A 14,014-nucleotide genomic window follows, 5' to 3' on the forward strand; every position below is an offset into this window, starting at 1 on the left:
TTTTCCGAAACCAGCAACCCACTTTTTTTTCTTTCTTTTTTGTATCTATTATTTGCTCCCTTCATACTTTTAGAACACGTAGAGAGTGTAGGTTGCTTCTGGTGTTTGGATTTGTAGCTACTTCAATATCATGAGGTCCAAGTTTAAGAATAGCCTACAGTTTTTTTTTTTTGTTTGTTTTACTCTATTTAATTTTATCTATACTCTATTTAACAGCATGAACTTACAATGAGATAGGTCTTCCTTCAGGTAGACTGAAAGTTTTCCTGGCTTGCTAAATGTTGGGGTCATGATCAAAGAGTTGTATTCACCTTGTAAAATCAAACGAAGCTGGATCAGAGCGAGTCATGCTCACTGTGAAGCAGGAGCTCACAGAGAATTCCGCTTGTTCTTAAAGCCTGCCTCAAATGCCTATGTTCACAAATAATGATTTTCGCAAACATAATGATTAATTATCAATTGATAATTTGTTATTATGGTCCTGTGATAATAATATGGGCTGTGAGAAAATAATGAAGAAAAATACTATGGCTGATGTGATTGTACGCATGTTTCAACCCAGTAACATGACAACACAACGTTCTTCGCAGCCAAAAAACAGACCTAATTCAGTTCAGCTGGAGAGGGTTGGGGTTTTTTGGGGGGTAGTTCTGTATAGCTTGTTGGGAATCGAAATAAAGGTGTGAATTTCTTGCTCTTTCATATGGACAGTATCTTATGAGGGTTTCAAACTTGCAGAGCAGGTTTAGATAGTACAAATGCTTTGTCATTTTGGTTTTAGGACACTTCGAATCGTGACTACTACCGCAATATAGTTTGTTAGTTACTATAACTTAATTTCAGAAGAATTTGCCTTGACTAAAAAAAAATGCAAAATGTTGCATTAATTTTATTTAGTTGCATTCATACAATATTTTTTAGAGAATGAAAAATAAATTCTCACAGAATGTAGCCTATTCATTACCAATATATTGAACCACCTCTTTATGCACCACTATATTACCAAACAGAGTCCAGACATCAGTAAAGTATCTGTCTATGAACATGTTTTATAGGCCATTTAAGATTTAGACTTTTTTAGACTTTCTATGATCACTGTTACACTACAATAAAGGATGCATATCACTCTGTTCCACGAGCAGCTTTGGGCTGTCTGATCACTGTCTGGTTTATCTTATACCGACCTAAAAGCAGAAATTTAAATCTGCTAGTAAGCCTGTAGTAAAGACTGTGAATATATGGACCAGCGAAACAGAGCAGGGTTTACAAGCTTGTTTTGACCTCACTGATTGGAGTGTTTTTGAAGCTGCTACCACCGATCTGGATGAACACACAGAGACTGTAACATCCTATATTTGTTTTTGTGAGGATATATGCATTCCTACCAGGACATATTTAATATTCAACCATGATAAGCCATAGTTTACAGCAAAACAGCAAAAGACATCTTCATCAGGCCAAAGAGTATGCCTACAGAAATGGGGATAGAGTCTTGTACAATCAAGCCAGGAACACACTGAACAAAGAGATTAGAGCGGCTAAAAAGACCTACCCTAAAAAGTTGGGAGACCAGTTGACTTCCAATGACTCAACTTCAGTGTGGGGAGGGCTGAGAGCCATCACTAACTACAAGACACACTCTACCTTTTAGTTTGGCTTTCAACACCATCATCCCAACAGCCCTCCAGAACAAAGTGACCCAGCTCTCTGTTCCTAGCTCTATCTGTCAGTGGATCACCAGCTTTCTGACAGATAGGCAAGAGTTAGTGAGACTGGCGAAATTCATGTCAAACAGCCGCTCCACCAACACTGGTGCCCCTCATGGATGTGTTCTCTCCCCACTGCTCTTCTCACTGTACACCAACGACAGCACCTCTGTCAAGCTCCTGAGGTTTGCAGACAACACTACAGTCATTGGCCTCATCCAGGATGGTTACGAGTCTGCTTACAGACAAGAGGTCGAGCAGCTGTCTGTCTGGTGCAGTCTTAACAACCTGGAGCTGAACACGCTCAAAACGGTGGTGATGATCATGGACTTTACTAGAAACCCCCCTGCACTACCTCCACTCACCATCATGAACAGCACTGTGGCTGCAGTTCGGTCATTTAGATTCCTGGGAACCACTATCTCTCAGGACCTGAAGTGGGACAATCACATTGACTCCATTGTGAAAAAGGCCCAAAAAAGGTTGTACTTCCTTTGCCAGCTGAGGAAGTTTAACCTGCCACAGGAGCTGCTGAAACAGTTCTACTCTCCCATCATTGAGTCTGTACTGTGCACTTCAATAACTGTCTGGTTTGGTTCAGCTACAAAATCAGACATCAGAAGACTACAGAGAAAGGTTCGGACTGCTGAAAGGATTATTGGTACTGCTGAAAGGATTATACAGTTCCTTCAAGAACTGTATATATATGTATATACATTTTTTTTATTATTATTATTCAACAAAAAATTATACTTAAATTATATGAAAGCAAGTAAAGAAGGCTCCCTTTAAAATCACTGAAGTTGTCAAATAATGAATCTCTTTCTTTACATTGTGTGCATTTTGTTTATTAAAATGAGAGAACTTGAGTTTAAACGTGAGGACGTTAATAATCAGGCCATCTTTCAGAGTTTCAATGATTTGGCTAAATCGTGCAGGTTTAATTTATCCCTTTCTTGTTTTAATTAGGCCTGAATAATGGGAGCGAAATTATACAGTGCCTCACATTTTACTAAAATAAAGAAATTAATTTATAAAACGCGCAACAATTTCTTAATCAGTGTACAGACAGTTATCTTTTTCCCAAGAAGTTATCTGTCAAAATATAGGACAGGTAGCTAATAACAAAGTAGTGTGTGACAAAAATGCATGCTGTTTTATTGAAGGAATTTTGAAATATAAATTAAAATATAGGCCTAATATGTGAGAATATTGACATTTTGCATATAATTCCATGTAGCCTAGCTCACTAAAATAGGCTACCACTTTTAATGCTCAGATGCAAAGTAAACCACCATTTCTTTGGAATAATATAACACATAATTCATATTATATAAATAATACTGTACACCTATTAAATGTATCAAATCTAAAATTATTATTATTTATTTATTATTTAATTTTATTTAATAGGGACATGTGTGAACAATAAACCTGTACCACACTACAACATTTATAGCCAAGGCTAATTTGCAATGTCCGTCCCTAGAAGGGCTTTTCACGTACATACAAAAGGTACAATAAAAAATTCATTTACATTTACAGTAACATTACTTAATTCTGACATTACATAAAGAATGTGCATTTGAGCGCAGACTAAAAATGATTGCACACTTGATTTCGTTTTAAAATACACTTTAGTTCACTTTTAAAAGCCCCCAGATCTAAGTCCTGTTTCAGCTCGGTAGACAAGGAGTTCCAGAGTTTAGCACCCTGGACAGTAAAGGCCGACTGACCGAAGGTCTTTTTTCTAACAGGCACCTTCACATTTCCATCAGCAGCTCCTCGTGTGATGGAACCCACTGATCGAAGTGGGATAATGAGTCGTCAAAGAACATCAGGGGCTTGATTGTGCAGACATTTATACATTAATTTCAAGTTACAAAATTTTATAAAATTTTCAAAATTTAAAAAGTTTAACCTCTGCAATACTCCACAATGGTGTGACAGATGTTTTATCTAATATTTTTAGTGCTCTGTTATAAATCAGTTTTAAAGGCCTGATTGTTGTACAACCCGAATTACGGAAAAGTTGGGACGTTTTTTAAATTTTAATAAAATGAAAACTAAAAGACTTTCAAATCACATGAGCCAATATTTTTTTCACAATAGAACATAGATAACATAGCAAATGTTTAAACTGAGAAAGTTTACAATTTTATGCACAAAATTAGCTCATTTCAATTTTGATTTTGGGACGGGGCATGTTTACCATGGTGTAGCATCTCCTTTTCTTTTCAAAACAGTTTGAAGACGTCTGGGCATTGAGGCTATGAGTTGATGGAGTTTTGCTGTTGGAATTTGGTCCCATTCTTGCCTTATATAGATTTCCAGCTGCTGAAGAGTTCGTGGTCGTCTTTGACGTATTTTTCGTTTAATGATGCGCCAAATGTTCTCTATAGGTGAAAGATCTGGACTGCAGGCAGGCCAGGTTAGCACCCGGACTCTTCTACGACGAAGCCATGCTGTTGTTATAGCTGCAGTATGTGGTTTTGCATTGTCCTGCTGAAATAAACAAGGCCTTCCCTGAAATAGACGTTGTTTGGAGGGAAGCATATGTTGCTCTAAAACCTTTATATACCTTTCAGCATTCACAGAGCCTTCCAAAACATGCAAGCTGTCCATACCGTATGCACTTATGCACCCCCATACCATCAGAGATGCTGGCTTTTGAACTGAACGCTGATAACATGCTGGAAGGTCTCCCTCCTCTTTAGCCCGGAGGACACGGCGTCCGTGATTTCCAACAAGAATGTCAAATTTGGACTCATCTGACCATAAAACACTATTCCACTTTGAAATAGTCCATTTTAAATGAGCTTTGGCCCACAGGACACGACGGCGCTTCTGGACCATGTTCACATATGGCTTCCTTTTTGCATGATAGAGCTTTAGTTAGCATCTGCTGATGGCACGGCGGATTGTGTTTACCGACAGTGGTTTCTGAAAGTATTCCTGGGCCCATTTAGTAATGTCATTGACACAATCATGCCGATGAGTGATGCAGTGTCGTCTGAGAGCCCGAAGACCACGGGCATCCAATAAAGGTCTCCGGCCTTGTCCCTTACGCACAGAGATTTCTCCAGTTTCTCTGAATCTTTTGATGATGTTATGCACTGTAGATGATGAGATTTGCAAAGCCTTTGCATTTTGACGTTGAGAAACATTGTTTTTAAAGTTTTCCACAATTTTTTTATGCAGTCTTTCACAGATTGGAGAGCCTCTGCCCATCTTTACTTCTGAGAGACTCTGCTTCTCTAAGACAAAGCTTTTATAGCTAATCATGTTACAGACCTGATATCAATTAACTTAATTAATCACTAGATGTTCTCCCAGCTGAATCTTTTCAAAACTGCTTGCTTTTTTAGCCATTTGTTGCCCCCGTGCCAACTTTTTTGAGACCTGTAGCAGATTTAAATTTTAAATGAGCTAATTAAGTGGATAAAAGTGTAAAATTTCTCAGTTTAAACAATTGCTACGTTATCTATGTTCTATTGTGAATAAAATATTGGCTCATGTGATTTGAAATTCCTTTAGTTTTCATTTTATTAAAATTTAAAAAACGTCCCAACTTTTCCGGAATTCGGGTTGTAGCTGTTGCCTGTGACCAGGAGGTTATACAATAACTAAGGTGGGAGAAAATCATTGCATGCATAAATGTATTTGCCGCATGAAATGGTAAACAGTCCCGTATGATTCTAAAACTGTGCAAGTTTGCCCTGGCTGTTCTGGTGATCTCTTTAACATGACTTCCAAATGATAAATGGGAGTCCAGGATTAGACCCAAATATTTTACTTCTTTAACCTGGGCAATATTTTGACCATTAATTGTCAGATGCAGTTCTTCCAAGGGGTGTAATCTGGAAGCAAAACAAACTGATACAGTCTCACTCAGATTTAGGGTTAGTCCTGAGTTTTGTAACCATACTGACATAGAGTTGATGTGTTGCTGCAACTGCGCAGTAATGGCCTCAACACTTTTGCCACTCACATAAACGACTGTATCGTCTGCATACATTTGGAAACCTGCACCCGGACAGATGTTTGGTAAATCATTTATGTACAATGTGAAAAGCAGAGGCCCAAGAATTGATCCCTGGGGGACACCTGTTTTCAGTGTTGTGAAGGATGACTTTTCATTATTAATTATTACACATTGTTGTCTATGTTTCAAATATGTCTTGAACCACTGTAAAGTTGTTTTGTCAAAGTTCAACTGGGATAATTTCTGTAAAAGTACATTATGATTAAGTGCGTCGAAGGCTTTTTTTATATCCATGAAAACTGCTCCAACTATTTGGCCTTTGTCAATTGCTAGTTTAAGTTGTTCAATAAAATAGCAATTGGCCGTTTCCGTCGAATATTGGGGCCGGAATCCAAATTGTAGAGGATGCAGTATGTTATTGTACTGTATGAAAGACATTAGCTGATTGGCTACAATTTTTTCCAGTACCTTAGAAAAAATTGGTAAAATATGGTGTAACACTGTGTAGCCTAGAGAAAAATATATGCACAGGCTCGTAGGCTTGACATTTATTCTGCTTGAATTGTTTGATGCGCTAGTTTGATAACTTGTGGTTAAAGTGCCACTCAGCGGTCAAAAGCTGCAAATGCACTTTGCAGATGCGGCAGCAGCAGCACTCACAGCGGCAGGACGATCATTTTGGTTGGCCACCTACTGTACATCATGTCTGCAAAGCCAGGGCCTGCTCACATCATGCCGGCAACTCGAGAGACTCTTCACAATATGGCCACCATGGAAGCCAACATGTGGCTTCATCGCAAGATGGCCACCACACAAGAGTCTCTTCGCAAAATGGCCACCCTTCTTGAGTCTCGTCACGTCTCAGCTGATCGTCCAGATTCACATCAAGAGATGGCCACCATTTTAGAGCCTCGTCCCAGAGTCTACTTACATCAAGCCTGATTCCCCGGCCATGATGGCCGACACACCTGATTCCTAGGCCAAGATGCGAGCCACACCTGAGATCATGGCCAAGATGGCCACCACGCTTAAGCTTCACCTTGCAACGGCCTTGGCGGTCACCATTTAGTTTTTGTTCATGCCATGACAAGTCAGGTCTGTTTCAAGTCAAGTCTTTGTTTGGATAATGTTTGGATTATTTTTGAAAAATTGCTCTTGGGTTCTCACTTCAACTTGCCTTCAGTGGACTAATTGTTACCCAGTCAATAAATTAAGAAACCTAAGAATGCTAATCATTATCATTGATATGCCAAAGTATTCAAATAGCTTTTTATATTATTACAATTTTTCTTGTAAATTCCAATCTTAAATCCAGACACTGCTTTCAGTAACATTCAGTTTCATATATAATGAAGAGTCAATATAGAGCTGTCTCACCTGCCAAGGAACTCTGAGATGATTCCCACAGAGAAGGATGAGAGCATGCCCCCGATGGAGAAGATTGCCACAGAGAGTGACCACAGAGATGTCAGTGTTTGTGGAGGGATTGGTTCTGAGTATCTTTCCCTCCATGTTGAGTTATAGTCCTGCTCAATTATCTGAGGTCAGATAGATTGAGAAACAAGAGAAAACAAGATGACATGTGAGTCATTATTACTCCCAAGAAAAACTCAGCCCCATCACATTCAAATGCTTGTTTCAGCATTGGATGATTTTATGTTTTATATATTACTTTTCACCTTCCTGACACAAAAATATTTCTAATCACATTTGAATGCACATGCCTAATATTGTTTTCTCAAGCAGAAGGAATGGCTTCAGCTGTGCTGAATCTGAGGCACAGACCAAGTCAAGTCAAGTCACTTTTATTGTCACATCACCACAGCACATGTGCCTTGGTGAGTGAAATTCTTGGGAGTCTGCTCCAGAAATTGCAGAAACAATTAACATATAACCACACAGACTTCAACAGGTGAAAATGTGCAATATACACATACATATAGTCAGTACACACAGTGTACTATTAGACATATGTACAGTTAAAACTACACATTATATGCAATATGTACATACAGTTAGCACTACACATTATACACTATACACAGAATGTACACGTTCTACATTATGTAAAAATATATACACATAAAAATATGCTAAGGTGCAACAGAGTGTACATGAACTGGATACAGAAATGTCATGGATGTTCATCGGATGGTATACAGTGGTAATGGGTAGGTTATTGTATTAAATGCAGTGTTAATGTATAGTCCAGTGTTGAACGTTGGAGTTAAAGTGCAGTGTTTGGCATACCATATTGTGGGAGTGTGTATTAGTTCTGACTGTTCATTAGTCTGATAGCCTGAGGGAAAAAGCTATCCCTCAGTCTGCTAGTGAGGGATCGGATGCTGCGGAGACATATTCCTGAGGGCAGCAGAGAGAGCAGTCTGTGGGATGGGTGGCTGGATTTACTGATGATCTTCCGTGCTTTCTTTATGCACCGCCCGATCAGGCCTATCACCGTTGTGTCATCAGCGAATTTGAAGATTTGACTGACATTGGAGCTGTGTGTGGCTGTACAATCATGTGTGTACAGGGAGTACAGGAGTGGGCTGAGGACACAGCCCTGAGGAGCACCAGTGTTGAGGGTCAGCGGGGATGAAGTGTTGTTGCCAGTTCTGACCACCTGACTTCTGCCTGTCAGAATCTGTTTAGCCCCAGAGTATGGAGCTTCGCAACAAGTGTGGCAGGCACTATAGTGTTAAATTCTGAGCTGTAGTCCACAAACAGCATTCTGACATAGGTGTTCTTATTTTCCAGGTGGGAGAGAGCAGTGTGTAGGGTGAAAGTAATAGCATCATCTGTAGAACAGTTGCTGTGATATCCAAATAGTAGCAGGTCCAATGAGGCAGGCAGCACAGAGCAGATGTAGTCTCTGACGAGTTTCTCATAACACTTGCTGAAGATGGATGTGAGAGCAACATGCCTCCACTCATTTAAGCATGTTATTTTGTTTTTCTTTGGTATGGGCACAATGGTAGATTTTTTGAAGCACGAGGGAACCACAGACAGAGAGAGGAAGAGGTTAAAAATGTCTGTGAAAACACCAGCTAGTTGGAATGCGCATGCTCGGAGCACACAGCCTGGGATGCCATCGGGACCCACAGCCTTATGGATATTTACCCGTCGGAAGGATCGGGTTACATCTGCGACAGAGACGGAGAGTGCACTCACTTCTCCTGCAGCAGCTGCGGGAGCGCTCTCTGTGTGGGCAGTGTTGTGAGCTTTGAAACGAGCATAAAAGTTATTAAGCTCATCCAGTAGAGAGGTGGCGATGTTCACAGTAGCTGGTTTATTCCCTTTAAAGTCTGTGATGTTATTGGTGCCCTGCCACATGCTTCTTGCATCGTTGGTGTTGAATTGTTTTTCAAATTTGTTTTTGTATTGTCTTTTTGCAGCTTTAATGGATTTTTTGAGATTGTAACTTGCTTGTTTGTGATCATCAGCATTCCCGGATTTAAAAGCGGATGTCCACGCTGACAAGGCTGCTCGAACATTGCTATTAATTCACGGTTTTTGGTTGGGGTAGATGCAGATTGTTTTTGTCGGCACTACATCTTCTACACACTTGCTGATGAAACACGTTACAGTTTCTGAGTACGCCTCTATGTCGTCATCAGACGCTGCCCGGAACATGTCCCAGTCCAAGTGATCAAAACAGTCCTGTAGTATAGCGTCTGACTGGTCCGACCAGCAGTGAATTGTCCTAAGGGCAGGTGCTCCTCATTTTAGTTTCTGCCTATAAGCAGGCAGGAGCAGAATGGAACAGTGATCCGATTTGCCGAAAGGTGGGTGGGTGAGAGATTTGTAGGCGTCCCGGTAAGGAGAGTAGCAGTGGTCCAGTGCACGATCACCACGCGTGTCAATGGTGATGTGTTGAAAATATTTTGGAGCTGTTGTTCTGAAGTTGGCTTTGTTAAAGTCCCCCGTAACAATAAACGCTGCATCTGGGTACGCGGTTTCATGCTCACTTATATTACCATACAGTTTCTTGAGTGCCTGGTCTGTGTTGGCTTGAGGAGGAATGTAAACAGCTGTGATTCTTACCGCTGTGAATTCCCTCGGTAGCCAGAATGGTTGAAACAGAAGCATTTGAAATTCCAGATCAGGGGAGCAGAAGGATTAAATAGAGTGTAGATACCTTTCATCACACCACGAGTTGTTGATAAAGAAACAAATGCCCCCACCTCTGCTTTTCCCTGAGCTCTTTCGTTCTGTCTGAGCAGTGCACAGAGAACCCCGTAAGCTTGATTGCTGAGTCTGGAACCTTTGCAGACATCCAGGTTTCTGTGAGGCAAATAATGCAGGAGTCCCTTGTTTCTCATTGGAATGAGATATGTGCCTGCAGTTCAGAGTTTGTTGTCCAGTGACTGAATGTTAGCCAGCAAAATGGTTGGGAGTGGAGGTCGGAGGGGACGATGCCTGAATCTGACAAGACGCCGACTCTCTTCGCTCTTTATGATGGCATTTCCTTGGTGGCACCTGTGCCTCTGATGTGGTGTCTGTAAACAAGGTGTCAGCGTTCGCGATGTAAAAACCTATGATTAGAAGTGTGTGTCTGTCGTAGACAGTTATACAAACAACATCCGACATGTACAGTAGAAAAAAAACAAAGTAAAACAAACTAAAAACTGCAAAGTTTACGCGGAGCTCGCAACACGGCCGCCATGCTCGGCGCCATCTTGGACCAATGCAATATGTGAGGTGTACATGGATGCAAATGTAACATTACTTAAAGATAACTTATTGAATTTATTGGCAAAATAATTGAAGCAAGGAATTTATTTATTTTATTATTTTTAATGCCGAATGCCGACACGAAAATGTTTACAAAAGTTGAAGCTCTTTTTTACGGAGCCCCGCTCATGACATGCAAGAAAAAATTAATAAATTGTGCGCACGATTTACCAATTTCATTCCCTCACTGTAGTAAAACTTGCACACGATTACTATGGCGTTCCCTCGATTTACTATATTGCTTTTTTTACTTTGTGTGCATTTTATTGATTATAATGAGAGAACATGAGTTTAAACGTGAGAACGTTTTATTAATCAGGCCATACTTTAGAGTTTCAATGATTTAGCTAAATCGTGCAGGTTTAATTTATTTGTTTCTTGTTTTAATTAGACCTAAATAATGGGAACTAAATTATATAGTGCCTCACATTTTACTAAAATAAAAAAAAATAATTTATAAAACATGCAACAATTTCTTAATCAGTTTACAGACAGATATATTTTTCCCAAGAAGTTATCTGTCAAAATAAAGGACAGGTAACTAATAACAAAGTAGTGTGTTACAAAAATGCATGCTGTTTTATTGAAGGAATTATAAAATTAAAATATAGGCCTAATATGTGAGAATATTGACATTTTGCATATAAATCCATGTAGCCTAGCTCACTAAAATAGGCTACTACTTTTAATGCTTCGATTCAAAGTAAACCACCATTTCGTTAGAATAATATAACACATAATTCATATTATATAAATAATAGGCTACTGCACACCTATTAAATGTGTCAAATCTAAAATATGGTGTAATACTGTGTAGCTTAGAGAAAATATATGCACAGGCTGTCAGGACTCGGGTATGATCTGTCCTTATTTTTAATTTTTATCGGTTTATTTTTTCGTTTCTACTCATTCTTCTACCTTTTTATTCATTTTCGTTTCCATTTTTCCCTCTCTTTGATTTTAATCTATTTTCTCTGGTTTTTCTTCCCTTCGCTCTAGCGCCAGCTGATCCCACTCAGCAATCTGGGCTGTAGCTCGTCTGACGCACCTGTTCCCTCTATCTCATTACCCACCCTATTTATTGTGCTTGATGTGCTAGAGTTACAAATGATCTGCTCTTATCATCTGATCATGGGTGTATCTCTCTATTAGTTTTATTGGATCTTAGTGCTGGTTTGACACAATTGACCACAACATTCTTTTGCATAGACTTGAACACTTTGTTGGCATTAATGGAAGTGCTTTAGCATGGTTTAAATCGTACTTATATGACCGCCATCAGTTCATAGCAGTGAATGAAGATGTATCATATCGATCACAAGTGTAGTATGGAGTACCTCAAGGCTCAGTACTAGGGCCGCTACTCTTCACGCTTTATATGTTACCCATGGGAGATCTCATCAGGAAATATGGTGTTAGCTTTCACTGTTATGCTGATGATACTCAGCTCTATATTTCTTCGTGGCCCGGTGAAACACACCAATTTGAAAAACTAATGGAATGCATAGTCGATATAAAAATCTGGATGACGAGTAATTTCTTACTGCTAAATTCTGAAAAAAAAACAGAGGTGTTAATTATAGGACCTAAAAACTCCACTTGTAATAACCTAGAACACTGTCTAAGACTTGATGGTTGCTCTGTCAATTCTTCGTCATCAGTTAGGAACCTAGGTGTGCTATTTGATCGCAATCTTTCCTTAGAAAGCCACGTTTCTAGCATTTGTAAAACTGCATTTTTCCATCTCAAAAATATATCTAAATTACGGCCTATGCTCTCAATGTCTAATGCAGAAATGTTAATCCATGCATTTATGACCTCAAGGTTAGATTATTGTAATGCTTTATTGGGTGGTTGTTCTGCACGCTTAGTAAACATATGACGTTTCAATAACAATATACAATATTATACCATTCAAAATCTTGATTTAAATAAGACTAAGCCAGAATGCACATACACGTCACACAACAGGACGCACAAGCGCCCTCAGATCAGTTGGACGTGGTTGTGTACAAGAGGTAAAAACGATATAAATACTGTTCATTTTCTCACACAAACCACTTGTTTCATGTCTTAGGTCATCAATGTGTACTTACGATGGGGAATTGTTTAATTTGGACTTCTCTGTGCATGTTCTTTGAGGTGGTGACCATAGATCTGCATTATGTGAGTCACAAACAAGAACGGTTTGACCTAAAAATATCAAAATGGAAACTACTGCCGAAACAAAGACACCTACATCTTGGATGCACTTGAGGTAAGCTAAAACATACAAAAATTTAATTTGAAAGTGAGCTATTCCTTTAAGTGACATATCAACCATTTGGTAAAGGCCGATATTTAAAAAATGATGGGATGTCTTGGAAAAAAAATACATTGAGTGTGGTAACTAGCAACATAAGCATACAAGAAATGCAAAAAAAAAATTAAAATGCCTTTTTCTTGATGGGGCACTAAAAAACTGTTACCAGTGAGGTGAACCAGCTGGATATTATTATTACGATGAGTAATAGTGGCGGCGGTAGAAGTAGTAGTGGTAAGAATAGTAGTAGTAGTAATATTTTTAGTAATTAATGGTTTCATTAACTGTTTTTGGCTTGCTAAAGGAGCACATTAGCCAGACTGATAATGATGCTACACTGAATGTCACAGAATCCTTCTAATTCTTTTAGTCATCCAGTTATATCATTAACTTAAAATAAATATATTTTTCATTATTATTTATAGTATATATAATTTACGTATATCTAACGAATTACCGTCCTTATGCTGTGTTCACAACAAACGCGAATAAAGCGTCAAATTCGCACGCTACTGCATCTAGTTTCCCGCTTGAACATTTTGAATACATTCGTGCGTCTAGAGTGAAACAGACGCGCATAAAAAGCAAGCATTTGAAGCGAAATTGATGCGCATCCGAGGCGAAATCCGCTTCTTGTGGGAGAGGCAAGTGCTATGCGGTTGTCTGTTTGAAAGATGGCTGATGTTGATCGAGCATTCCAGGCTTTTCCACTTTTTCATGCACATGTCCTCTGAATAAACATTATCTTGTTAGCAAAAAGCAGCTGTATATTAGGGGGAAAATAGTTGTGAAAAACGGCGGGAAGGCCGCGGGTCGATAAACGTGTACGTGACTCAAAAGTGAAATGTGTATTTACAACACAGTCTTTCAAGCGAGGTCCTTTTTATTCCTGTCTCTATAGAAATATGAACTTGTGTCATATAGCTCCGAGTGACTGCTCACTGACGGTCGTTCCTTCATGTTGAATGAGTGACTCCGTATGGCAAGCCAAAAGTATGGAACGCCAAATGTGCCAGAATTCGCGTGCTTTTCAATGCCGTATTAATTTTAAAACGCCGTTTTCATAATACTGCCAGACATTAAATAAGATCTGTTACGCGATAAGTTAACGCCAGACACCACCACGTGTTGAAATAACGCCACACGTCAACCGACGTTAAGTTAACGCCACACGCCACTTAAGATGGCAAGCAGATGTTGATTCAATGTTGATTTTTGGTTGTCAAGGTCAGTATCGGTCGTCGATCAAATTTCGATGTTGAATCAACGTTCACTATTTGGTCGGAA

General features: G+C 39.3%; 1 protein-coding gene across 1 annotated transcript in view; it reads right to left on the reverse strand.

Moving 5' to 3' along the window:
• The window catches only part of LOC132109658 (solute carrier family 2, facilitated glucose transporter member 4-like), a 119,542-nt gene that overhangs the window by 59,520 nt on the left and 46,008 nt on the right, over positions 1–14,014 (reverse strand). Inside the window, exon 3 of the mRNA XM_059515923.1 lies at positions 7,069–7,229. Within this exon, the coding sequence (XP_059371906.1) occupies positions 7,069–7,229 (161 nt within the window). The remainder of the gene's footprint in view (positions 1–7,068; positions 7,230–14,014) is intronic.

The sequence above is a fragment of the Carassius carassius genome, chromosome 2 (genome assembly GCF_963082965.1).
Source record: "Carassius carassius chromosome 2, fCarCar2.1, whole genome shotgun sequence".
Classification (NCBI taxonomy): domain Eukaryota; kingdom Metazoa; phylum Chordata; class Actinopteri; order Cypriniformes; family Cyprinidae; genus Carassius; species Carassius carassius.